At 23.1% G+C, this 27,535-nt stretch overlaps 3 protein-coding genes across 13 annotated transcripts in view; 2 read left to right on the forward strand and 1 right to left on the reverse strand.

Annotated features, from left to right (window-relative positions):
• LOC126906220 (oxysterol-binding protein-related protein 9) overlaps positions 1-20,672 on the forward strand; it is a 35,469-nt gene extending 14,797 nt beyond the window's left edge. For 3 of the 6 annotated variants that reach the window (XM_050686601.1, XM_050686602.1, XM_050686603.1), the window contains exons 2-17: positions 6,710-6,931; positions 7,849-7,944; positions 8,014-8,088; positions 8,159-8,209; positions 11,484-11,559; positions 11,646-11,711; positions 11,809-11,947; positions 16,196-16,368; positions 16,434-16,463; positions 16,949-17,102; positions 17,452-17,753; positions 17,815-17,989; positions 18,057-18,276; positions 18,531-18,652; positions 19,304-19,409; positions 19,560-20,672. In XM_050686601.1, the coding sequence (XP_050542558.1) occupies positions 6,710-6,931; positions 7,849-7,944; positions 8,014-8,088; positions 8,159-8,209; positions 11,484-11,559; positions 11,646-11,711; positions 11,809-11,947; positions 16,196-16,368; positions 16,434-16,463; positions 16,949-17,102; positions 17,452-17,753; positions 17,815-17,989; positions 18,057-18,276; positions 18,531-18,652; positions 19,304-19,409; positions 19,560-19,646 (2,094 nt within the window). In that variant the 3' untranslated portion in view covers positions 19,647-20,672. Of the gene's footprint in view, positions 1-5,591; positions 5,610-6,709; positions 6,932-7,618; positions 7,772-7,848; positions 7,945-8,013; positions 8,089-8,158; positions 8,210-11,483; positions 11,560-11,645; positions 11,712-11,808; positions 11,948-16,195; positions 16,369-16,433; positions 16,464-16,948; positions 17,103-17,451; positions 17,754-17,814; positions 17,990-18,056; positions 18,277-18,530; positions 18,657-19,303; positions 19,410-19,559 lie in introns of those variants that run through there. The other 3 variants (XM_050686604.1, XM_050686606.1, XM_050686605.1) reach the window with 3 other exon arrangements.
• LOC126906222 (elongation of very long chain fatty acids protein-like) lies at positions 2,010-5,004 on the reverse strand. The gene is made up of 7 exons (XM_050686608.1): positions 4,750-5,004; positions 4,503-4,693; positions 3,597-3,665; positions 3,467-3,523; positions 3,289-3,394; positions 2,424-2,563; positions 2,010-2,223 (listed from the first exon to the last, which is right to left on the reverse strand). The coding sequence occupies exons 1-7, from the start codon at positions 4,787-4,789 to the stop codon at positions 2,038-2,040; spliced, it is 789 nt and encodes a 262-aa protein (XP_050542565.1). The 5' UTR covers positions 4,790-5,004; the 3' UTR covers positions 2,010-2,037.
• Positions 20,673-21,376: 704 nt separating the features above from the next.
• The window catches only part of LOC126905845 (GRIP and coiled-coil domain-containing protein 2-like), a 27,627-nt gene continuing 21,468 nt past the window's right edge, over positions 21,377-27,535 (forward strand). For 4 of the 6 annotated variants that reach the window (XM_050685940.1, XM_050685939.1, XM_050685942.1 and 1 more), the window contains exons 1-8: positions 21,377-21,661; positions 22,342-22,437; positions 22,506-22,672; positions 22,735-22,868; positions 22,950-23,063; positions 23,783-23,923; positions 24,085-24,350; positions 25,219-25,372. In XM_050685940.1, coding sequence (XP_050541897.1) covers positions 21,564-21,661; positions 22,342-22,437; positions 22,506-22,672; positions 22,735-22,868; positions 22,950-23,063; positions 23,783-23,923; positions 24,085-24,350; positions 25,219-25,372 — 1,170 coding nt within the window. In that variant the 5' untranslated portion in view covers positions 21,377-21,563. Of the gene's footprint in view, positions 21,662-22,341; positions 22,438-22,505; positions 22,673-22,734; positions 22,889-22,949; positions 23,064-23,782; positions 23,924-24,084; positions 24,351-25,218; positions 25,373-27,535 lie in introns of those variants that run through there. The other 2 variants (XM_050685941.1, XM_050685945.1) reach the window with 2 other exon arrangements.

Here is a 27,535-nt window from a genome sequence, read left to right on the forward strand (position 1 = left end):
TCATAAAATGCTCTGAACTTCAAATATCTGTTAAATAAAATCTTACATACATACTATAGGTTAAAAAAAAATTGTTCCAACACATTATTTTCTATTTATAAAAGCCCTTGAAGAAAAAAAATTATTTTTGTATAATATATATGTATACAGGGTGTTCAGTAAGTCAGGAAACGGGTTTCTATTGTTCTTATTGTTTGTAATTTACCTGTTTCCTTACTTACTGAACACCCTCTTTTGTAAAATATATATAATTCAAAAATACCAAAAATAATTTTCATAATATAATTATTATTTTAAGACTTTTAATAGGATGGCTAATATTAAAAGAATTACCGTTGTACAACAACATTATAATGTAAAAATTACAATTCTAAATTATCGAATAACAATTCCCTACTATATTAAGTATTTATTTGTGTATTATACTTATAAATCATAAAACTTGTAATTAGGATATAATAAAGGAAATAGATAGTATTTCATGTTACTTTTGGAATAATTCATCAACTCCTTCTAAAAATCGAAATCTACAGATTTGCATTGAAGAGTTTTTTATGATAGTAATTTTAATCAAATATTATCTGTACTTGTCCCAACTATATCGTATCACCACTCTGTCGTGACCCCACTGTGCTAGATTTTTTATTTTGCTAATTACTTTTTTTAACCTTCACAAAATAAATTATGATTATATTAATCAATATACATTAAGGTATATTATTATTAAGTATATTATCATTAAGGTGTATTATAATTCAAATTTTGCTAATATTGTTTTTGTAAATTACTGATATTATACATTTTATATGAAACATTGATGAATAAAGTTATCAGTTTTACATACTTCCCTAACGTAACATGCTACAGAGGTCAGTGGCCCTCTTTCACGTGTTATGGAGTCAAAGATAATTCTTGGCTAGGCTAATTATGGATGGTACGGGTATTATGGTCCGCTTGCGCCAGAGACCAGACACCACCATTGAGAATATCACAAGAAAAATCTCATTGGCACCATGGGGATTGAACCCGAAACCCCGTGTGCCGAAACATTCGTTTCCACCAACTAGACTAAATCGACACCCATTTTATAATGTAATATACATTTTTTTTACCATAAAATGTTAAAAAAAAAAATTTTCTTTAGTGTATGGATCATACTTTTACTATTATGATATTTGATGAACCATAATTTTATTACTACAAAAAATCCAATCTGGTATATTTATAAAATAAACATATCAATAACACTAAACTTCTTCACATAAATTATTTATTATTATAAAAGTTCTAACATCTTTACATATATTTTTCAGTACGGTAATTTTAAATCTAAAAAAAGTTATTTACATTTTATGATATTAATGAAATATTAGGTTAAAATATAAATTAACCCAAAAAACGTAAAATCATTATTACATTATATTATTGAAAAAACGTTTTATGATCACAGATATATTAAATTTCATGCTTAAATCTAGAATCTTTACTACCTTAATATTAGTCTTGTTTTAATATAAATTATATTAACATAAAACAACATTAAAAACACGTCAATTAAAGTTTTATTTTAATTTATAAAATATTTTACAGTAATTTTATATTTTTAATATTATTAAAAATAATTTATAAAAACAAAATGTTGTTATATTAAGTTGGAACTTAAAATATGTGTTAAATGATCAGTATTTTTTAATTATTTTGTATCTTTATTATACTATTTTTATAATTAACATTTTTTTTAAATACCTATTATTATTTTTAAAAATAAATAAATTTGAGTAAAATATTTATATAGATACATTAAAGTACTTATTGTCGTAATTACAGTTAAAAAACATTGTCGTCATCCAATACTTGTCGTTGGATGTCGAAATTTAGTTTTATTGAATTTATTTTATGCTCAAATTTCTTTCCTAAATAATTTTATCTAGCATCTATTGATTGAATATTGATTTCATTTTCTACCTTTACAAGTCAAAACATGGTGAATATTGAAATTAGATTATAACTTCTTTTTTTTAATTTAAATTTAAAATTTTATTTTTGCTTGCGGTTTTTAATATCATGAGCTCCTTTTTCAGAGTATGCATTATTATAAAAGTCATAAAACATATAAAACACCAGGAACACATTAGGTATGAAAACATATCCGTATATATTAGGTACATTGCAGTCAGGAGCAAAGAAAAATAAACTGTTGACGATTATAATACAAAATTGTACCTAAAAAAAGGTCAAATTCAGTATAAATGCATAATTATGACTTATTATAATGATAATTTTTTAATAGAATTAATGTTTACAAGTGTCAATGTTATGTGTATGACTACAATATCGCTTAACATGATTTTTATGATTATTTGTATGCATTAAATTTGAATAATTTTTAAAAATAATCTTATTTTGTACAGTTTTGTTTTTACCATTTGTATAATTGTTATATACTTCTTGTAAAACTCAATTTTCTTTTGGATCTTAGGTCCTAATGATGACAGTAAATAATAAAAATACATCATCATATGAACAAAACAATTTAATATCACAGGAATCCGTACTACGCCACCTAATAAAAATTGAAAAATTAACTTAACATCATTGATTATTCATTGAGTTGATATTTTTTAGAGGAATTGGGTTATAAGTAAAGAAAAGTATTCGAACTTCAATTTTTTCAATTATTTTTTCAAAAGAATACTATAACATTTAAATTTATGATTCTTTTTTACGAGTTATTTATAATTAATTAACCTACATAAAGAATTGAAGTAGACTCATTTTTAAAAGGTTTATAGAAAGGTAATGTTTACCGCTCACAGTAACTTCATTTTAATTGATGAATAACTTAAAAAATAATTTTTTCTCTCCATAATAATATCATGGAGAGGTATAATTAATTCAACAATCCGTTTATCGTAACCTATTTAATTATTTGAAAAATAAATACAATAAATAAAAAATATATGTAATTAAAAAAAGTAAAAAAAAGTTTTTTAAATATTGTATTTATAAGAAGAGTAATTGAGTGGATTATAATAAACGGATCACTCTATTTATATTACATAGTGTTTAAAAAACAAATAAACAGGTTAATTATTACAAACAATTGGCAATCCTTATTAAAAACCTGCATAAGTTATATAAACACGAGATGTATATGTTTTAAAAAATTTTATGCTACCTAATATGCCAATTTAAAGTTGTGTGATTGATTTGGATATTCGTTACTTTTTATATAATTACACTAAATTTTTGTTATTAATTTCTAATATTTTAAGATTATTTTTATACCTGGATTTATTCTAGTAGACATCCATATTATCATGTATGTACTCACATGGTGGTAAATATGAAGAGCTGAAATTTGATTTTGCTTTTTTCTCAAAACAAAAAATACCTAAAAAAAATAATTTTAGTTGTAGAACTATCAATAAACACATGAGAAGTATATAAATGTATAAATGATTACAGTTTCAATGTATTCAGTTAATTTTAATAGTTTTGTCCACCAAACTAAGCTAGCAATCTAAAAATTTACACGATTCAATGTATTAATTGTGAATTTTAAGTATTTTTTTAATACAGTTTTGTATACTTACATGTATTGACATTGGATCATTTGAGAGATCTAATGGGTCACATCCAAATTTAGGGTTTGTCTTCAAAAACTAAAATTCAATTAACATTATTTAAGCCTAATAAAAAAAAAGTTTTGTCCAGCTTAATAATATTATGTTCAATGCAATACTGATAAATTAATAACAATATAATTATACCATATCATAAAAGAATATTGTGTTTAATGCAATATAATATTAGTATAGTATTACAATAAAACATCTCTTAAAAGATTCTTTCCATAAAATTCCTCATGTAATTGGGCATTTAATAATAATTTTTAAGACTCTAAAATGAAAAATTATTAAGAAACTAAAACTAGAATATTAGTATTATATGAAACATTATATGACTACACATCAGTTTAAAATAAATTACACGTTATGTAACAGTTGTGTACGCAGAGTTTTTCAAGGGAATATCATAACATATAGTAATAAATAACCTTTTTGTATTTATCATTAGCAAACAAATTATTTCCCAACTAGTTTAATTAAATTTAGTTGATAATTAGAGGATTTTAAGTTTGTCACAAAAGATGTACTTTTTAAATTTATCTAGCAAATTTACAAATTCGATGATCTTTTTTAGCCATCGTTTCATAATTAGAAAATATGACTTAAATAACGTAAAAGTCTTTACAAATAAAATGTTGCACTTCTTCAAAATAGTATCATATCCTCATAAGACCCCTCCTTAAATTTGCCACTGATACGTAATCAAGGAACTGTTATTTTTTCAAGATTTGAAAAATAAGAAATGTAAAAGAGTATTTATTAAACTTTAATTGTTCGTTTTTGCTTTCATTTGGAAGTTTCACTGCAAATTTATTAATTTTTATATTTTAACCATTTTTCTTATCACATTTAATATATTTATTAAATTACCGATATGCTCAAATAGGTACAGGCAAGTATTTGTCCTATGTTATAAACCATCAAGATTTTCCTTAACTTATATGGTTTCTTATTTGTCATGTATTTTGGACCTATAACCTTGATAAAAAATACATAGACTAAACTTATTAATGTAGGATATGCTGTTGTTGACATCATAGGCCAATCTCGCGTTCTATAATCTAAAATAAGAACTTAGTAACATTTTCAAAAATCTAGTTTTTCATTAATAACTTACCGGAATAAAGTAACTCGTCAATACTTTTAAACCACGACATTTTTGTTTAAGAACTTATCTTAAATTATTTTATTAATGAACTGTATTATATATTTGCTTGTATATAATTTACTTACATATCATTAAGAGAATATTTAAAAAAACCATAAATTCAAACCTACATCTAAATTTAAAACTATTCTAACTGTATTTCAAATTTCCTAACTACTAAAACATTGCACGGCTGTTCTGTATTAATCAATCAAAAAAGTTGTGAACCCATTATTTTTCTTAAATAAGTATGAAATTATTAATATTTTTAATTTATGCAAGGCTGGTGGTTAGTATTCATTATTTATTAAAGTACTTCCTGCTCAACAAATGTTTATGTCATACTTTACATTAGAATGCACTATTAAAAAGGGCAAAATTCAGTACACTGTAAAGGTCACTTTTTTGTTAGTAAAAAGTTCAATAAAAATAATTTTCACAATTCAAATTAGCTGGAAATCTTGTAAAAGGTTATTTATTAATTAGATGAAATGATTCCCTCCTTTCTTAAAAACACTATTTTATGTAACCCTTTATTAATCCTCCTACCTTATAATCCTTTAAATGATATAATCCCATAGTCGTTTCAACGTGAAATCGTTATAACATTGATATTGAATTTTTATAAGAATGACTATAGATTTCGGCTGATTTAAATTTTAATTGTACTTATTATTAAGTTTTAAAAATAAATTAAATAATTTAAATTTATATTATTTTTAATAAAACATCAAAACCTGTAATTAAAAATTGAATTTACTTAAACATGATTTGTACATGTTAAAAAAACACTAATTATGAAAAAAATAGAACATGATTTAAATTAAATCGTAAGTTCCTTTTTTCATATAATAATTAATTATTGATAAGACACTCATTTTCTTGGAAAATATTGAAAATTTTTATTTTTATAAAGAAAAATATTGTTTGATTCAAAAAACGATAATAATATGAAGGAGCATAATTTTTTTCATCACTTCGAGGATTAAAACTTTAATTTTATATAATGGGAATCGCTATTTTCAAATTAATGATATGATAAAAAAAATTGTTTTCTGCTCTTATAATTTTATTTATCCGATGATCTATTGCTTGTTTAAGTTAAGCGATTTTTGGCCGATATTCTTTGATATTTTGCTGTTTAGTATACATAAGTCATCATTTGTCATGGATACAATTCTATAATATACATTATGCAAGCACCTTATTTTTAATAATTCACGATTAACGATAAATTTGTATTTTAAAACCAAATCTTTAAACCATTATAAACAATAATTGGTTATTCGAATAAANTGCTTGTTTAAGTTAAGCGATTTTTGGCCGATATTCTTTGATATTTTGCTGTTTAGTATACATAAGTCATCATTTGTCATGGATACAATTCTATAATATACATTATGCAAGCACCTTATTTTTAATAATTCACGATTAACGATAAATTTGTATTTTAAAACCAAATCTTTAAACCATTATAAACAATAATTGGTTATTCGAATAAAAAAAATTATAATAAAAAAGAACAAAATGTTATGAACATTTTTTTGTGTTTGTATATGAATTAGTTAGAAATTTTTTCTTGTACGAAAATTACACTGAAATATTTTAATGATATTAGGTTAAATTTGACATAAAAACTTAAAAATAATTTTAAATTAAAATAATTGTTTAAAAACTTTACAACTTTAATTATGATATTTATATTTATATTACAAATAATGTAATTAATAGTTATAGTAATATAAGGAAATAATTGAATTTCTTGGAAATATGACCTTTTCCCTACCATAATCAGGAGTTCAATTTAAAATGTATTCTATAAATAATTAAATTATTGTTATAGATAAATAATTTTTTATACCGCTGTATTACAGTATAGTTCAATTATTAGACATATCAAATTAAAATTATTGTATTTTAATTTTTTCAGACTAGGGAAAAAATGATTCGTGGAGTTCGTAGAGGTTGTGTTCGTTTGAAAGGAGCAATAATTGGTATTGACGACGAAGACAATCTTACATTTACCGTAACAGTAGATGGTAAAACATTCCATTTTCAAGCAAGGACTCGAGCTGATAGAGAATTATGGATACGAGCTTTAGAAGATATAGTTCAAAAACAATTATATGGTTACACAGTTAATCAAATACAAGTAAACGTTTTTTTTTTTATATATATATATATAATCAAAATAGTTTTTATTACAAAAACAAATTGTATTGCGTCCTTATAATCAATGAAAATATAATATAATATAAAATGTAATATAATCAATACGTAGCACTTCTGAATTTTTTACGAATATTCACTATTTAGAGTGAAAAGCAAAAAATTGACTATCAAAAATATTTTAGTCTCATGTTATGCAATTGCAAATATTTTTGTATTCCCAAAATGTTGAGCATATGCTAATGATAATAAAACGACTAATAACATTTCTATTCACCTTAAAAATATAATAAGATTTTAATAAATATTGAAAATGTTTTATTTTTATAATTTTCAAATCTTAAAACACTAAAGTACTTAGCTTTAAATTTCGTATCTATAATTATTTTTAAAAAAAATTTCATCGAAAAAATTTAATATTGTAAAACATTTCTATTTATAAAATACGTATTTAAATGTCAAAGAAATAGATATCACAATTACTTTTGATTTTTTATCTGCTGTTATCAATAATTACTGATTTATTGTTATATTATTATAACTAATCATCCTTTTGAAACACTTAAAATTGCAGTTTAAATAGTATGGATTTTTTATTTATATATTAAATTAGAGGATCATCTTACACCGATTACACTAATTAAGTTAAGACTCTTGCTAGTGGTAGTTTTTATTTTGTGTTGTGTCTTTATAACATTCACTCTTTGCTGGTTTTTTTATTAAATCCACTTCATTATCGATGCATATCCATGAGTTATGGATAAAAATATAAAAACTCATGGGTGGATGTTTAAATGCATTTAAATCTTCAGTTGCAATAAACGTAAAAAACAATTTATTGTTCTATTAAAAAGTATATTTTACCATTTTAAATAAATATAACTATAAATATTAATACAGGTTAATAATGACATTGTTGTACCAACTTTGGAAGCTTTTGATAAAAAATTGGGCGAAGCTGATGCTTATTTACAACTTTTAATTGAACAAGTTAAGGTATGTTTCAGTTTTAAGAGCACAATTATGTGTTAATATTAGTCTAAATTCTTATTATTCTATTTATAGAAGTTAGAGATAAAAATGTGTGTAGTTAGTGAAGAAGATAAAGTGCATTGTGAATGCATATTATTACAAACTAATGTAAGATGAAAAATAAATAAATAAAAATGTGCTATATTTTTTTACAAGTTGAAAATATCCCCTTTTTCAGAAATTAATGGATCAAGTGAAACATTCTATTGTTATGTTGCAAATTGCAAAGGTTGGTTATTAAAATTGTTTCTATATCATTTTGAGAATATATATAGATATTATAGTAGAAAAAATTAATGCTTCCTTAGATCGTGAGAAGGTTAATTGGATAAGTAAAAAAAAAAAGTAATAAGAAATGCTGCTATCTTTAAAATAATAAAACGGTGACTCTTATCAAATTATTTAAAAAAAAACATTAAATTTTTATTTATATACTTTGCTGTTCATAATCAGGTGGTGATCCAGAAAATATGTATGGGGGGGTCATCACATGTCATATGATTGTATGACTTTTTTTTGCTTATAAATATTAATTGATATGCAAAAAACCGTCATAATTTAGTTACGGTAATCAACTAATGTAATGTGTATAAAAATAACTTTACTTTAAAATATAAAAAATTTATAAACGTATATAATTTTATCGGAGTGGTTTTTATTTTACTTATATTAAAATGAGTCATAAATATTAGTAGTTTTTTATCTTAAAAAAAACATTTATCTCCACACTTATCTTCTATGAAAATATGGCTGCCTTTGTTTAAAATATGCAATATTAAAATTTTTTATTGTATATTCTTAACTTTACATAGCCATAATTTTTTAAAAAATGTATGAACCAATAAAATTTTTTTTTATAGATACTTTTTATATACTCCTTTCATTCAACATACTTTTTAAATCAAAGTTAAATAAAAATCTACGATTTTTGTGTAAAAATAAGAAAATTAATAAAATGTTTAAACAAAAACTTATTTGAAAGTATTTCTAAAAAATTAATGTAAACTTAATTGTTGCAGTATTAAAAAAAGGATTAAGGAAGTCAATCCTCTTAATTTTTTATTCAAAAATATTTATTTTGATTCTAAACTCATATAGTTTTAAAAATATTTTCAAAAAAAAAAAATACTATGAAATTAACTGTGTGCATAGTTTTTTTTATTTTAAAATACCATATAAAGAGAGTACACTGATTTAGAAAAAAATTATAGGAATCTAATTGACATAATGTAAAGTTGAATTTATTTTAAATGTTTTGCTACTTTTATATTGAGAAAAACGACTTTGAATTTTCGAACTAGCTTAGATTGCTCTTTTAATCCAAGTACACATGTGTTGTACAGTTGATGCGTTGGTAACATTCAAGTTTCTCAAGCTCTTGGCACGAGATTAAAAACCCCCCTATCGATCTGAATTTTTTCTTTATTCTATTTAAGTTGAAAAAAAATTCAAAATTTGTTTGATTTTTATATAATTTTGATTGAATAACTTCAATGAATATCAGTTGAGAAGAAAGCTGAGAAAATTTAATGACAAACTCTAAAAAAAAGAACCAGTTAGTAAAAAAATTTTAATATGTATAAGAAATTTCTTCTCACAAGGGAAGACTTCAGTAATGAGGTTCTTGTGATATTTCTTGAAGTTATTGAATTTAAATGAGATAAAAATCAAATGAGTTTAAATTTTTTTCTTAACTCAAAAACATCTGTAAGGTATTTTAAAATAAAATAAAATATAAAATCAAAAATTTCAACACAAAAATAACATATTTTGGAATACAATAGACATAAAGAAAAAAATGAAAAGTTCTACTTTCTATATGAATTTTTATGTATTAAGAGAAATAGTCCGATTTAAAAAAAAAGTATATCAAATAAAATACGTATAAAAATACTACTTCTCATGAAAGAATTGTATTGATCCATACTTTTTTGAAAAAGTTATATCATTTTAAAGTTAAAAACTAAAATATAAAATCAAGAATTTTAACACAAAAATAGCATACGGTAGCCATTTTCATCATGAAGACAAAATAAAGACTGAAATTTTTTAAATCTTTTTTACTTAAAACTGCCATAATTTTTTTCAAAAAATTACCAAATCAATATAATTATTTTTTATATAAATGCATCATGTCTTTACCTATCATTTAGTATATATTTTTTTATAAATCTGACCCTTTACCTGCCCACAGGGGGGGATTTAAAATTACAACTTTTTCACAAAAAATTAACTTTTGAAAGTGTTTTGGAAACTCTGTCACTTTTATATATATCTTAAATTAAAGCTAATGTAATATACTTTATCATTGAAAAAAAAAAATTTCGTACTTATTTTGTCTTCATGGTGATTTCATGCTATTTTTATGTGAAAATTCTCGATTTTATATTTTAATTTTTAACTTTAAAATGATATAACTTTTTCAAAAAAGTATGGATTAATACAATTTTTTTATGAGAAGTAGTATTTATATCCCTCTTTTATTCGACATACTTTATCTTAATCTTAATATAAATAAGGAAAGATGAGATCATGTAGCTACTGTGCTGGGTTTTTTTTTTTTTTTTTTAATTACATAATTTATATGTAAATACTTGTTTTTACTAATTAGTCTCGAAAAAAAAGGTGATAGAAAAAATTAATTGCAAACTAATTTGTTTCCAAAAAATGTCCACTTCAAATTCATAAATATTAATAAATAAATGAACATTGTGTTTTTATATTTAATATTTTTATAGAAATTATGTCTTTAGTATTGTTATATTAATAAAATTGTATTTTGAACGTACAAGTAGGATTTGATATCCAATCACTTATTATAAATTAATAATATTGTAGGTATTAGGCATAGGTAAATACCTTAAATACTACTGTAATGATTATTTCTAGATTCTAAAACGTATAATACTTAACATTTTCTAATATAGTTCTTCAATGTTATGAGGAACACAGAAAAATGAAATAAAAAATAATGACACAATTTTATAATAACATAATCCTAAAAACAAAATTCCAATGACAAAAGAATACATTTTATTACCATTGGTGATAGTTCAAGTAATAAATAATAATAAAAATCTATTTTAAAATACTTTATCATTTTTATGTAGAGTAGTCTGATTGTTTTTCATCAAAACATCATTGTTAATATCATATAATAAAATATCATCATCATTTGTCGTTAATATTAGGTAGTCAAATACATTAATATTAATTTAAGATGTATTATTGAAAATGGATTTAGTAGAACAAATAAAAAAACTTGTATGCAATAAAGGTATTAGTATTCAAATATTGGTGAAGCACTTGCCTCAAGTAGGTTATAACAATGAGTGAAAATAAATAATGTATAATTCTATAAAATTAATCTTTTTTTTTTTTTTTTGATAATGTCTAATGTGTTTGTTAAAAGTTTTCTAAATTATAATTTTTTATGATTATTTATGCCAAGCAAATCCATGTCAAAAAAATTTTTTTAAGTTGCTTAAAACTTTTTTTTTAAGAACACAGCATTCCCTCCTAATGGTGCATATAGAACTACTTCTGTGTCAACTGACTATGATTTTCCAAGTTTAGAAGGTATAAGTTTGTATATTTGTTTCCATTCATTAATATTTATATACATATAAATTATTATATTAATATTGTGTTTCCTGTTTATTTAGGAAGTATAGAATATGGCACCGAGTGTGAAGAACATTCAAGAAGAGATTCTCAACCTTTAGAAAGTGGTAATAAAATGAATAAAATAATTCATAAGACAAAATTTTACCATCACCTTATAGTTTATTGGTATAAAACATTTTATTATGACTAATTTATTGTTAGATGTTCCAGAAGTTTCTTACTCTTCATCAGAAGATGATTTTTATGATGCTTATGAAGATGAAGAGGAATGGTCTAAAACAAATGAAGTTGAACCTGTACCTGCGATGCGCCGTAAATACAAAAATAGATTGAATATTAGGTAATTTATGTATAAAAGTTTAATTTAAATTATAGTAGTGAATTTATTCATTTCAGATTATTCAATTTCAAAATTATACTTCTTTTACAAATCTTTTAATTAGGCGTTTAATATATATTTTTTTAATCAATTTTTTTATTACTTAACATAAAAGTTATATGCATTAGATTTTTTTTCTTATGTAATAATTACATAACAACTATGTAATTTTTCTTTTATGCCTGGTATAAATGACATTAAAAAAAAATAACAGGTTTTCGAGAGAGCCAATTTAAAGTTTAGGAATTTTTTTCAAATAGTGTGTGCATTTATACATTACTTTATATAGTTAGTAATGATAATTTCCTGACTTTTTATGTATTTGTTAAGTTATCAATGACATAATCATAAAATTAATCAATTTTGAATGTCTTTAGACAATAAAACATGATTGTTATCATGACCTAAGGCTTATTATTGACAATTAAAACTTATTATTAATAACACAGTAATAGCTGAAATACAAGGTGCCATTAAAACCAATTAGATATTTATAAAAAAAACTGAGCAATCAATATACAGTGTATTTAAACATTTTTCTAAAATTTATTGGTAGAACATTTGAATATAAAGAAACAACACAATTTAAAATGAATAATATCTTAGCAAAAATAAAATAAAATTCCTTAGTAATGAAAATAAAATAAAACAGTTTCTTAGAATTAGAGTTGTATTGAGTTTTACAAAAAAAGTATTTAAATTTTATAATACAAATGGAAAATATTTTCAATATGTTTATTATTCATCAATGGCAACTTCTATGATATTTATATAGTTATCATGAAGATCTTTTGTAGATTACAGTTTCTTATAAAATTTATGAATGGTTATCGAATTTAGAGGTAATGAATCTATTGAATCTTTTATTTTTTCAATATTGGTGATATCACACTTAAAATTAACATTTAATAACCTTTTGCTCTTCTATGAAGAAAACTGAACTTTTTAAACTGCTAATTATCTCCAAGGGTAATTTTATAATTTAAAACACTTCTTTCAGATTTTCTATATTACAATTAAGAAACCTCTTGTCATTTTAATTTATCTCGTTCAGTAGTTAACTTTTGTCTTATTAAACAACTTTTTAATAAACTAGCAAAATCAATAAAGTTAAAATCAATAAATATTAAGTAATTTCTATAATTTAAAACTTATTTGTCTTTCCTGTTTTTCTTACAAGTTGATACCAATTGAGAAGATGTAAACTAGGAAATTTTCTTTTTCTATCATGAAGTGGTCTACAGCAACATCTCATTAATGTATGCCCAGTAATTAAAAATGTATGTTTGATAATTTTCCATAGTTTTTATACACATTGCATATAAAAGATGATCAGCTAACTATGTCTCACATAATGTCTTTAAAAATACAACTGTTATAAACAATTTTTTTTTTTTAAATCATTATGAATCTTTAATGAGCTGTTTCACAAGAAAAATTAAATTTCTATCATCATCCTTTATACTTAGAACTTGTATCAACTTCATGTTTTCAAATTACAGCCCTATTTTTTTTTACACCATTAGATTTATTTTAATAAAAAAAATGTTTTGTAAAAAATATTTAATTCTATTTAATATTAAGCGCTCTACAGCTCTCTAAAGTTTATGGTTTATTAAGAAAAAATTATAATTGGCTCAAATGTTATAGGTCCTAAATCAATTTACGCTACTATTTTTCTAAATTAGCATATCAAGCTTACCTTAGTTATTCTGACTATGTACGTTGACACAGTAAACCGGTACCTCTTATCGCAACATAAAATAATAATGTGACTGTGTTAGAAAAACTACTGAATTTTTTCATCAAATATTGTAAATTTTAAAATAGCGTATCTTGTTTAAAATTCATCATATTTTACTTTTTGCTAAACATTTTTTTTGACAAACAAAAATATATAAAAATAATATGGGGTTGCCATTTGAAAATCTGAAGTTGATACAAGTTCTAAGTATAAAGGATGATGATAGAAATTTAATTTTTCTTGTGAGGCAGCTCATCAAAAATCCATGATTTAAAAAAAAATTGTTTGAATGACCACAACTGCCTTTTATATAATATAACTGAAGATTGTTATAAAGGTATTGTTAGACATTGTTTCAGATCATAAGACTAACATTTTTGTGTAAGATTATTTATTGAAATTTCTTTATCCATTAATTTTACTTGAGTCAGCAGCTTTCTTTATTGTACGTTCCTCTTGTAACTTGTATCTGCATGTGTAGTACATCACATCACATGTGCAATGCTAGGTTTTTTAAAAGTAAGTTTTAATTTATGAAACTCTTTCATAAATAACTCTTGATGCAGGTTCATCAATACTTTTTTTATGCATTTCACCTCTAAAAAGAGTTTATTTCTATGTTAACTGAAGCCAAAATATATAATAGAAAATATTTATATTTGTTTTATGAACAATGTCACGAGAGGACTTATATTTATTGTACCAAAAGATAATTCAGCCATTAGAAGATACTACTAAAATTTCATTGTATTTATGAGATAACTACAAATATTACGACTAAAGATTCTAAGACCAAACAAATCTAGATATTTTTCTGAATTTTTTAATGTTTAAAGTAAAAAGTGACTAAATTTTACTAATGTCGTTTGTACAAAGCATCAAAGATTTGATATTTTGAATTCTTGCGTTGCTTATTTTTATGAAATGCTTAATTTTACTGTTATATTTTATTCTAAACGTGTTCGCACAAGATATTTTTCTGCATGAACACATGATTACTATACTTTAGTCCTAAGGAAACTACACTAATTTTGAACTTTGGTTAAGGTTAACGAACATTATCAAATCAGCTGATTAGCAATGAATTGTTATCAGGTCATAATCGAGTTTTTATTGTTCTCTCAGCTCATATTTTAGATTTGTTTCTATTGATAGAATTAAATAATCGATTATAAATAAAGTGATTATACTACATTGAAATTCTTCTTAAAATTATTACGAAAAACTTAAAGAAATGAACTGAAATTTTTACTGGTTTATTGGTTAACAAAAAAAAAGTATCCAAATGATCTCCCGGTTGTGGAATTGGGCTAATACCCCAACTGGAAGTCCAGAAATTATAAAATCAGTCGATATGAGTCAAAACCAAAGGTTTTAAACAATTAACATATTTTCTGTTATTAGACATTAAGGTGTTTTATTATATTTATTAAGAAGCCATAATCAGAAAATCATGAAATTATACCATATATAATATAATATCCATTCATTTTGTTTTTTATTTTAAAAAAAATAACCTAAACATTATTTTTATTTATGTATAAATATTAATATTTCACTTTGAATATTTAATAACAAGAAATACATTTTATTTTTACTTTTTTTGATATATCTAATATGTCTATGTTATCATGATTTGAGTTAATTATTATTTTTACGTGGCATTGTTTATTCAAGTATTATCAATATTAGTATTTAATGTGATGTACTTATAGTACTTAATTATTAATTAAAATATTATTACCTTTTGTTCAAATATTACATAAATAACATTATTGAAATGAATTAATTTTTTTTTCTTCTAATATTTAACATTTTTATATACTTTAATGAGTTTAAGTAGAAAATGTAGTGTATAGTTCATATTTTTTTTTACTTAGATAATTTTAATAAAGGTAATTTATTAGATATTTATTTAAAATGAAACTAATTGTTGATCCATTTTTTTAAAGAAACTGTCTAACCTAAAATAAATGCTAATATTAACAAAATTAAATTCTTTTAAATTATAAAAAATACAATAACTCATATTTTATTCCCTCGAACACATTTTTTATATTAATACAGCTTTATAATTTATAGTCAATTATACAATTATGCCCTACGGTACATTTTGTTTTTTTTTTTTTATTAGCTTTGTTTAATATTCATCTTAGTGAATATTTTTATGCCTTCATTATAATAACATTTATAATCCTGATTAAAAATTGTTGTCGCCAATTAAATTGTTAGCTATAAAAACTTTTTAAATGTGTAGACTTATACAAGTTAAATCATTTTACTATTACCTGATAAAAAATTTTCTTATGAATTTAGAAAATATCTCATTTTAATTACTACTTGAAACTCTTTTATCTTAATTGTGGTTTAAGAATAAGGATCTCATATCTTTAATAAATTTAATGTGTATTATGAAAATAAATTTTTAGTACTGTGTGATATACTAATAAAAAATATTTTTTTAGTGGAAATGATGTAACATTAGAAAAATCTAATGAAGTTATTCCAGGTACATCTGCTTTAAGTGAAATGCCATTAGATACTACTGACCAAAAGTCTTCAATTTTTTCAAAAAACAGGAATAATACTAAAGAAAATGTATTACCTACTTATCCTGATGGTTCTATAGATTATGATTGTAAGTTTTATTATAGAAAAAAAAAATTTATAATATTAAGTTAAAACATTTTTTTTTTTTTTTAGCAATTTATGAAGATCAAGAAGAATCAGATGGTTAGATATCATTATTAATAGTAAAATTTAATGTTATTTTGTTTAAAAGAATACATGTGCATTTTTCTCAACTTTTTAAGAGACACATATAACTTTTTTTATATTTATTACTTAAATATCTACTTCTTTGCCTTAATCCCAACTACTTGGGGTCGGCAACTTCTTTTATATATAATATAATTATTCTTATATAATTATATAATAATTATTATAATACTAACAAAAATAAAACAATAGTCTCCTTTTAATTTATGATTGTTTTATTATGTGAGAAAATGAATAAAGTGACCCGTTTTATCATAAACATGTCAAGTAACAATGTGTTAGTATTGGGTTTGAATCTGTTCAGTCAAGTTTACCTGTTCGTTGTAACAAATAGTAGTTTATAAAAGAAAATATTAAATAATAATAAAGAAATATATATATATTTTACTACAATCATTTTATTTAAAAAAAAATTATATTTAATAATAAACATTTTTTAGTAACTATGCAAGGATCAGTAGTTACTCATTTAATATCTCAAGTGAAGATTGGTATGGATCTAACTAAAGTAGCTTTACCGACTTTTATACTAGAAAGACGTTCATTATTAGAAATGTATGCTGATTATTTAGCTCATCCTGATTTATTCCTTAAGTAAGTTAATAGCAAAATTATTTATAAAATAATATATATTAATGCCTTTATGCAAGAAATAGTCAAATAAACATTTTATTTTTTATAACAATAATTTAAGTTTAAAAAGCAAATTAAATGAATACAAATTTTAATTTAACTAAAAAACAATCTATGATTACCATTTTATAAAATTACATTTAAGGTTTTTTAATTTTTTGATGTATTTAAAAATAAAATCACTTAGGCTAAATTTTTTCTTTTTTCATGGTTTTGACGATTTATTTATGCAGAGTATCAAAATAAAATATCTCTATTTTATTTTCTAACTTAAAATCTTAAATTATATTGTATTTAATTTTTTGATTAGAGCTAATGATTTAAATACACCTGAAGAAAGAATGCTTCAAATAGTGCGATGGTATTTGTCTTCTTATCATGCTGGACGAAATTCTTCTATAGCCAAAAAACCATATAACCCTATACTTGGTGAAGTTTTTCGTTGCCATTGGGATGTTCCTGAAATTAATAAAGTAAATTCCAAACAGTCAAATGAGACAACATTACAAACAAATTCAGATGTAATAAGTAATGATGAAGAAAATCCATTACCTTGGACAGACGGAAATCAATTAATATTCTTAGCTGAACAAGTATCACACCATCCTCCTAGTATGTTGCAAAACGGTTTTCCTATATGAAATGTTATAATCTAATGTCTTTAAAATTTCAGTATCTGCTTTTTATGCAGAACATAAAGGAAAAGAAGTGTCTCTTTGTGCTAATGTTTGGACCAAATCCAAATTTCTTGGTTTATCTGTTGCTGTGCATAATGTTGGACAGGGTATCGTAAGGCTTTTAAAACACAAAGAAGAATACATATCAACATTTCCTAGCGGATATGGAAGGTATTAATGATTTAATATTTATAATTTAAGCCAGATTTAAAATACTAAATATTAATATTATTTTTAGATCGATTTTAACTGTGCCGTGGATAGAATTAGGAGGTTCTGTAACAATAACTTGTCCACAAACTGGCTATCATTGTAATATTGAATTTCTAACAAAACCATTTTATGGTGGAAAGAAACATCGTATTACAGCTGAAGTTTTTGCACCAAAAGCAAAAAAAGCATTTGTATCTATTAATGGTGAATGGAATGGCTCGATGGAAGCTAAATATACAGATGGGGTAATTATTAAACGCATTTATAGAATAAATACTTATTTAATATTTTTATTAGTAATAAAAATTTGAGTACAGATAAAACTATTTTTGAAACAGCATCTATAAATGAATTCATACAACAAAAAAAATGATTTCCACATATTAGAGTTAATATTATATTCCACATATTAATATTAATAGAATTTAAAACAACAAAAATATTATCTATAATTTTTTTTCTTTTTTTATAATTTTAATCATTATTTATCTATTTTTAGAGAATAGAAACATTTGTAGATACAAAAGCTATTGAAGTAACTAAAAAAAGAGTACGTAAGGTTTCTGAACAAGACCCTAATGAGTCAAGAGTAATTTGGAAAGAAGTAACATTAGGACTTAAGTAAGTTCTAAAAATGATAGCATTACCTTAACTAATTTAAAAATGAAACTCCCAATTAATTGATTTAAAATAATATCGACATTTGAATTTATTATTCATCTTGTCATTAAACTTATGATTTGTAGCAGTCCTATGGGAGGTTTAATGGAATGACACTCTCTCTTTAATAAAAAAAGCAAATTAAGCAAATTTACCTCAAGTTGATAATAATACTTTCTTTTTTTTTTTTTTTATGTCATCACAATTGACATAGGTAATAACAAAATTTAAGCTCATTCAACATATTTATTTTTTATTATTAATCTATTTTTTGTTATATAAATATTTTCTTTATGTTTCCAATGATTACTTTCCATAATGACTTATATAGTCTTTTATCTGTTAATTACTTATCTTAAATATTCACAAACAAATTAAAGTATTAATAATTTATATTATTTTATTCACTTTTAAATAAAAGTATTTAAGTTAACAGTTTAACTAAAGTCCTAAATTTAATAATCACTGTACACTTTGAACTTTGACTGTAATGATTTATTAGGAATGAGTGTCATTTAAAAATTATTGAAATTTATTTTAATTTTGAAGTATTTCTATATTTTTTAATAAATAGTTATAATTTAAATTTTTAATTAATTTTTTTGTTTTAAGAATTGATAATGTTGATAAGGCTAGTCAAGCTAAAGCTGAAATAGAACAAAAACAAAGAAATGAAGCAGAATTGAGAAGAGAAAGAGGTGAACCTTGGATTCCAAAAGTTTGTATATTGATTTTTTATAGTATATTTATTTGGATTATTATTTATCTAAATAATACCTAAAATAGACTCGTATAATTATAAAGTTATTTTTAATTAACCTATTTATTATGTATAATTTACACTAACATTTTATTTGTTTTGTTTTAGTGGTTTATTCAAAATGGTGAAAGCTGGGAGTATAAAAATTCATTAGAAAAACGATTAGATGTCACTTTTACTTCACATCCTTCTTGACCTAAATAAATTAATAAAAAAACAATTTTTTTGTTTTTAATTATAAAATTCTATATATTATAATTACAGAAAAATTTTAATTAATCAATATACTTCTGTTCCAAACTTTTAATCCATCGACCTCTTCTTAAAAAAAAAATTGGCAATTAACCAATTTTGTTGCAATCAAACTTAAATTATAATAATTTATAGTATATTGTGTATATTAAACAAAAATAGTGAAATTATTATTTCATTATATTATTGTTACCTGTGTCTATGTTAACTGCATATTAGATTTTTTGAATATGTAACTGTTACATAAGTATTGCTAGCATATTTAGATTTTTAAGTTTTGGTACTGATTTTGTTTGTTATTATTTTATATAATATAATATTAAGTCCCCCGTGAAATCTGTTTACAGTTTATATTCTTTATTATATCTAAACATTAATTAATGTAGTGATTAATTTTCTATGCAATGTGGCAAAGGAGAACAACATAATCTTTATATTTCCAATTTTAATGTGATTAATATTAGTTATGAATTTAATTTTGTAATTTGTTAAATAAAATATCCTTAAATAATTTATTTTTATTTTTCTAAACAATTATAAAAAATTTTAAGGTAATATAATTTGTTCTATATAATTATTTAATGTGTGATTTGTAAAAAAAAACCTGAAAAATATTTTATTATTCATGATTTATTGAATTTGTATATAATGTTAATTACCAATTGATAAAATGAAACAGTTATAATAATACTTGTCGAAAGATAGTATATTTATGTTTAAAAATTCATAACATTAAAAAAAAAAAAACATAATTCATAAAACCACATAGTGCAATATGTTATTTCTATATGTATTTTTTTTTATTAAATAAGCATTTTTTTACAAAATTATTTTTTATAGTTAATATATTCAAATTAAAACTTCATCCAATTACTTAACCTTATTTATGCAATCATGTTTTCACCATTTATTAATTTTATACTGTGTCTACTTTATTTATTGTTAAATAATAAATGATTAATATTGTTATACTTTGCTTTTTTTTATTTACCTAAAATATTTAATAATAACTAAAAACCTTCATAAGTTTTAAATATTGATTTGTTAGTATATTTTCAGTGTTGTTACATTGGAAATTACCGTTAGTATAAAAAGACAATATTTCTTGGAAAAGATAAACAATATATATTTCTTTACACAAGAGTTTAGTATGTGTATGTTTTTTTTTATATTATATTTAAGTTAATTTTTCCAGATGTAACTTGTATATTTACATAAAAAATATTTCCTATCTAAAGTTTCTAGTTTATATTATGATAAACTTTATTCAATTATACAAAAGTATCATAAATTTGAAGTATAATTAAGTATAATTGAATAAAAAAATCAAGTATAACTATTGTATATTTGATTTACCAAATCTTTAAAAACAAAAAGTATTGTTGGATTACTATATTTTTTCTATAAGACTCATAATTTATGCAATTAGTTATTTCTACAATTTTATCTTTGACTTTTATGTTTTAACACATTTTTATGTATATATTCTTTTACACATAGACATTATTTTTGCTTTCGTATTTCGTAGTCCAATATGTACGTATGGATAAACGACAATATGTTAAGCGAGGAATAGTTTATTTATACCGAGTGAGGCAGTCTGTGGGCGGGGCAAAATCCCAGGCAGTGTCCCACAAACGCCGAATCTTCCTCTAGTTGAATATAAGTGTATTTTATTATTATTCGTATCGAAATGGCCTACCCAGAAGTCACAGTAGCAATTGGATGCATATGAAATGTAGTACTGCTAAAAGTGAACACGGGAATTTCTAATAATAGCACCAAAATAATATCGTGCACATAATGACTATAAATGTCTAAATTATATTTTTCATTACACTTGATCAATTGAATATAATCATGCAACACGTGAAGCCATCTATCAAAGGCGATCCTCTGTGTCCTCTTGGATTTCATCCACAAGTTCGCTGGCCAACAAGATGTAAACGATGTTACAGGTGAATCAATAATTTCACTATAGTTATTTTTCATACCTATAAATTTGAGATTGATAAACAATGTGACCAAATAAAATATAACTCTCGTGTAGAATATATTATTTGATATTGATTAGCTTTCATTTATATTAAATTGATCAAGTCCTTAATAAGTTAATAGGTAATTGTAATATCATTTTATAACTAATACGATCTTCGATGGTTATAATTTCACATGGTACTTATAATTAATTATACTAAAACTACTAATGTAATAGTATTTTAAATATAACAATCACAAAATATAAAAAAACATACAATAATTATTTTTATACACTAAATTACAATAAATTATTTTGTTAAGATTGGATAGTAAATATATAAAAATTTTCAATAATTTTGTATGTTAAATATAGTTCATATTTTAATCCAAGGACTAAAACTACTATTTTTTAATGTCTAGTCCTAAGTACTTATTTCTGCACATTAAAACACGTCTCGGAAGATCATATACTCTAAAAAACTAGTTAGTAGCATAGAGACAATTAATACATCAAATTAAAGCAGATATTTTTTTAGAGACTAAATTGTAAACTAAAGGCTAATTTTCCCCCTACCTGATGCCAAAGATTATAATTATTATTAATTTTATTTGTGTGTTACTGTAATTCTTATTTTCAACCAATCCTTAAATTTTTTAGAGACTATAAAGACCATACCAATAGGAATAAAGATAACGGAAAACCATCACTTAGAAAGGATGATGTGACGTTATCAAGCCCTGTATTGACTAATGAGTATGTAAATTAAATTTATCATTTATGGATAAAATCTGGAAAGATTTTTCTATTAATTTTATTTTTAGATTATCAGACCAAAAGATTGACTCAAAATGGTACGAATTACCTAATACTAGTAGTCGTGATGAACAGGTAAAAATAAACAAGAGCTGTGGACCGAATCGAAAATCTTCATCATGGACTTCTACGCCAGATCTATCTAAACTTTCATCTACTGCTAATTCTAAATTTGGTAAACTTACAAACATGTTAAATGATCCAACAAAGTCTAAAATTCATTTTTTTAATCTGTAGACAATTTTGATAATTTTACCAACACGGATTACAAAATTGGAAGAAAAACAAATATACTAACATTTGATACAACTTCAAAATTAAACCTAAGGAATAGTTACAACGGGGATATCGACATTATTACTCCGGTGCATGTTAATATCATCATAACAATGTTAATATTCAATTAGGAAATTTTAAAATCTCGTAGGTTATACTCACATTCATTTTTTTAGAACATCAACTTATCAGACAGTAAGTGCGATCAAAATGACGACGTAATAAGTTTGGCTGATTCCGATGCCACTAATGATACTTTTGCTACTGTCATAAATGATGAAGATTTACACGTATGTAGTTTTAAAAATATCTACATTATTATGTTGTAATCAAAAATATATTATAATTATTCAATATCTAAACATTTTAGAAGAATGAGTATGAAGTTTCTTACTTTACAATTAATACTTTAATTATTGATTTTTATTTTATGTATAAATATTGACTAATTGAATTTTGAATTCTCAAACGTAAAACTTTAGATATTTTTATATGAGGTATGAAATAAAATGTCCCTGTCAAGGATATGATTTAATTTAAAAGTTAAACACAAAAATTATAAAGTAATCTAAAGACTTCGTAATTGTTCACTCAATTAGATGCAGGACCGTCCGAAAGGGGACTGTAGAAGGTGTCACGCCACACAATTAAACCAAATTAAAACGTTTTAGTCGTTAATTATATTAATAATTAAAAAAAAATTATTCAATCAGCAAAAATAAAGTTTATACCCTCCATATTTTGAACTTTGAGACACCTGATTAGGTGTACGTATTTTTTCTTTTCAAATTCATTACATACTATAAATTTTAAAGAATCCAAGATTTCAATCAGAGAAAGCTATACAGGTTACTTAACTGCAATATAATTAAAATTATATTACCACTAAATTATTTAAANAAGTAATACAGGTTACTTAACTGCAATATAATTAAAATTATATTACCACTAAATTATTTAAATAACTTCAGTTGCTTATAATTAATGTTTTTACTTATAAAAATAACAGGACCAAGTCTTAAGTTTAAAAACTGAGCTAAAAATTATGAAAGAAAAATGCGAAAAAGCTGAACGCGATAAAAGCGATGTACTGTTAAGAAGACTAGCCTCATTGGATACAACACCAACATCACGCACAACTGCTTCTGAAGTAATTTTTTGTAAAAAAACGGGAAATAATTTTTTGGATTTTACCAACACGTGTTGGGTTATTAAGACATTTCATCAATAATTTTATATTTGTTAGGAAATTTAAAATAACAATATCAAAATAATTAAATCTAATTTTATTAAAGTAACTTTACTGTTTAGCTATTGAAATATCAAGAAAAGGTAAATGAGCTTAAAATTAACTGTGAAACGCTCAATGACGATAAAAGATCTTTAACACATCGTATAAGTCAGTTGGAAATTGAATTGCAAAAACACAAGAATAATAAACTGGAATCATCGAATTTACAAACCATTTGTAATAAACTAATAGCAGCTGAAACTAAAATCGAAGAGTTAACCGAAGAAAACAATGATCTGACTAAAGAATTGTCCAATGTGGAACAAGAAATAAGAGATAAGTATAGGTAAAATAAAAAATTATAGTCATAAATATGTGCAAAAATAAAATTATAATAAAATCATATTATGTGATTTGATCATACAGGGTGATTTATTAAGCATACGACCTAACAATTTTTCATGAAAATGTATAGACTAAAATGTTTTTCATTTTTACCAACCATTTTAAATATAAAGTTTATTGAGAAAAAATTATTTCTAAGGGTAGATTTTAGAAGTAACTGTTGAAAACTAAATGGGAATTTAGATACTATTATTTTTACTAATTAATAGAAAATGTTCTAGATAATATTTTTTGACAGGTCAATAACCAGTATTGTATTAATACTCTTTAATTTTTCTTAATTTTTAGTTAAAGGTCAGCGAGGTGCGCAACGTAAGAGAATTCTTTTAATATATTTGTTATGGTAAAAATAGAGCGTCATAAACACTAACCTACTTCTCACCTTTTATAAATAATCAAATGCTTCTATCTCAATAAAATAATCATACAAAACTGATTAACGACGAGTTAACATTTTTTTAGGTCATTCTCCATATAACTTTTAAAAGTTACCTCTAAAATATATCTTTAAGAAAAAATTTTCTTACAACAAACTTTATATTTATAATGATTTATAAAAATAAATTCAATTTTAATCTATACATTTTTATAAAAAAAATTACTCATAATTTAACGAACAAATGTTTGATAATAAACTTAATAATTATGTAGAGTTTTGATTAGATGTGTGATTCACATATCAGTAATTTTATTTCATAAAAAAATACATCTATATTACACAAATCCAATTAAATACGTGATTATTATATGGGGTAATTTATTTTAATATCTAATTTTGTAAATAAATATAATTTCATTGCTCTTTTTAGAGAAGAACAAGATAACGAATTTTTAATGCTTAGACGAGATTATGACCAACTTTCAAAAAATTGCCGTATTTTAGCCTTTAAATTGAAAAAGGCCGAAAGGCGCATTGAAGAATTGGACAAGGAAAAGACTGAAAATGAAAAAAATTGCAAAGAAGTAGGTTAATTATATACTTAAAAATGTACATTTTTTATAACTAAATTTAATTAATTGGATTAAATAGCAATAATTGCTGTTAAGAGTACAATTATTGTAAAATAAAACGTAAAATTTATAAGTCATTCGCTGGGAAATAATCGCTACTATATAAAAAGTAAATCAAATCTAACTAACAATTCATAACTTTTAAAGCAATAATCATTTCACTATAATTTTAGCTTCGATGCGAAGCTGAGAAGGTAATAATTTTACCATTATGTGTTTTTTTTTATGCCTGTTGCCACTTTTTCTCAGCTATCACTGAACCGATTTCTTTCAACAATACGTCAACAGATCACAAATCGTATCTAGTTGAAGACATTACCCTTAAAAATTGAAAAAATTTCCCTTGTTCCCCATAAATGGGGAAAATTTCCAAAAAAATTAAAATTTTTAAAATCAGTAAATTTTGTCATTTTTTTTCACTTTTTTTTTTGAAACTATCATAACTTTTTTAAAAATTAACAAATCAACCTAATTTTTTTTATATTGAAACCTTAGATATTTTCCTTTCATTTGATATCATTTTTTTGATAATTTAACACATAACCTGTTCACAGAGGAGGATTTAGAATAGAAACTTTTGTACAAAACTCAACTTTTTCAACTGAACTTTTGAAAATGTTCCTGAAATACTACATCCTTTAAACGTATATCAAATTAAAGCTTATGTCATGTACTATAAAATGAAAAAAAAAATTTGTCCCGACACCTTATCTTCTACGTGCAATCGGCTGCGGTATAAGAAAAATGTAAATAGTAATTATAAAATTTGCTGACTGCATATTGATCTTAACAATTTCATTTTTTTCTATTTCATGATTTCAAATTCAAACTTGTAAGTTAAGCTAAAAGTTATGGTAATAAATTCATTTTTTTTTTTTATTAAAAACTTTCACTTTAAAGGACGAAAAAAAGTAGGTTAGAAATTAATACGTTTAAATAATTAAAAATAAAAACCAATAATAATTTGAAAAGAATTAATTATAAAAATTATGTAATATATAATTAAAAATATTTTGCTTTTGTAATTTTAGAACAAGTATTAATTGAGCTAAAAACATTTTAATTTATAAATTGAGTATGTAGCTTGGGATGGTATACATACTACACAATTATTTATTTTAAGTACAAAAATTGTAAAAATAATCATTACAGCAAAATGATTATTGGATTATAAGTTAAAAGCGTTATTAATGAGATCTTGTTTACCTTATAAAGTACGTTTTTCCTATATAGGAATGTACCAATAAAGTTATTTAACTACAACTTTTATCTTTGTTTATATAAAAGTGATTAATGTAAAAAAACCCACNGTTCATTTTTGAAAAAGTTATGGCGTTTTAAGTAAAAAAAACCCAGCACAGGGGGGTCGCGGCACAATGGTGACGTGGCATAGATGGATCAAGTATAATGATATCTGACAGTGATTAAAATCACTATCAAAAAAAAACGCTTCGATGCAAATCTTTAGATAGTGTTTAATTTTAAAAAATTGGTGGATTATTCCAAAAGCTGTATGATCTGCTATTTTCTTATTAATATCCTGATTAAAATAAAGTATGTCGAATGAAAAAGGGATTATTAAAAAATATTATTTCTCATAAAAAAATTATGTCGATCCATACACTTTTCAATATGTTATAGCATTATAAAGTTAAAAATGTAAAAAATAAAATCGAGAATTTTCATACAATAATAGCATTCAGTAGCCATTTTCACCATGAAGACAAGATAAAGTCCGAAATTTTTTTTTACAATAATAAAGTATATTACATTAACTTTAATTTAAGATATATATAAAAGTGTCAGACTTTCCGGAACACTTTCAAAATTTAAGTTGAAAAAGTAAATTTTTTGTGAAAAAGTTGTCATTTTAAATCCCCCCTGTGGGCAAATAAATGGTCACATATAAAAATAAAATATACCAAATGAAAGGTAATTATATTGATTCGGTTATTTTTAAAAATGTTATAGCAATTTTAAGTAAAAAAAATTGAAAAAATGTCGAAAATTAGCGATTTTTAAATTTGTAATTTTTTTGGAGGTTTCCCCCATTTACGGGGAACGAGGGAATTTTTTTCAATTTTGAAGGGTAATGTCTTCGACTAGATACGATTT

Source organism: Daktulosphaira vitifoliae, unplaced genomic scaffold (assembly GCF_025091365.1).
Source record: "Daktulosphaira vitifoliae isolate Bord-2020 unplaced genomic scaffold, ASM2509136v1 Scaffold_4, whole genome shotgun sequence".
Lineage (NCBI taxonomy): Eukaryota > Metazoa > Arthropoda > Insecta > Hemiptera > Phylloxeridae > Daktulosphaira > Daktulosphaira vitifoliae.

Excerpts from the sequence above, each read along its gene's own strand:
- LOC126906222 (XM_050686608.1), bottom strand. The coding sequence starts at position 4,789 with ATGTCGTGGTTTAAAAGTATTGACGAGTTACTTTATTCCG. Across the intron at positions 4,694-4,749 it reads TGACGAGTTACTTTATTCCG|ATTATAGAACGCGAGATTGG; the intron begins GTAAGTTATTAA and ends TTCTTATTTTAG. Across the intron at positions 3,524-3,596 it reads ATGATCCAATGTCAATACAT|ATTGCTAGCTTAGTTTGGTG; the intron begins GTAAGTATACAA and ends GTAAATTTTTAG.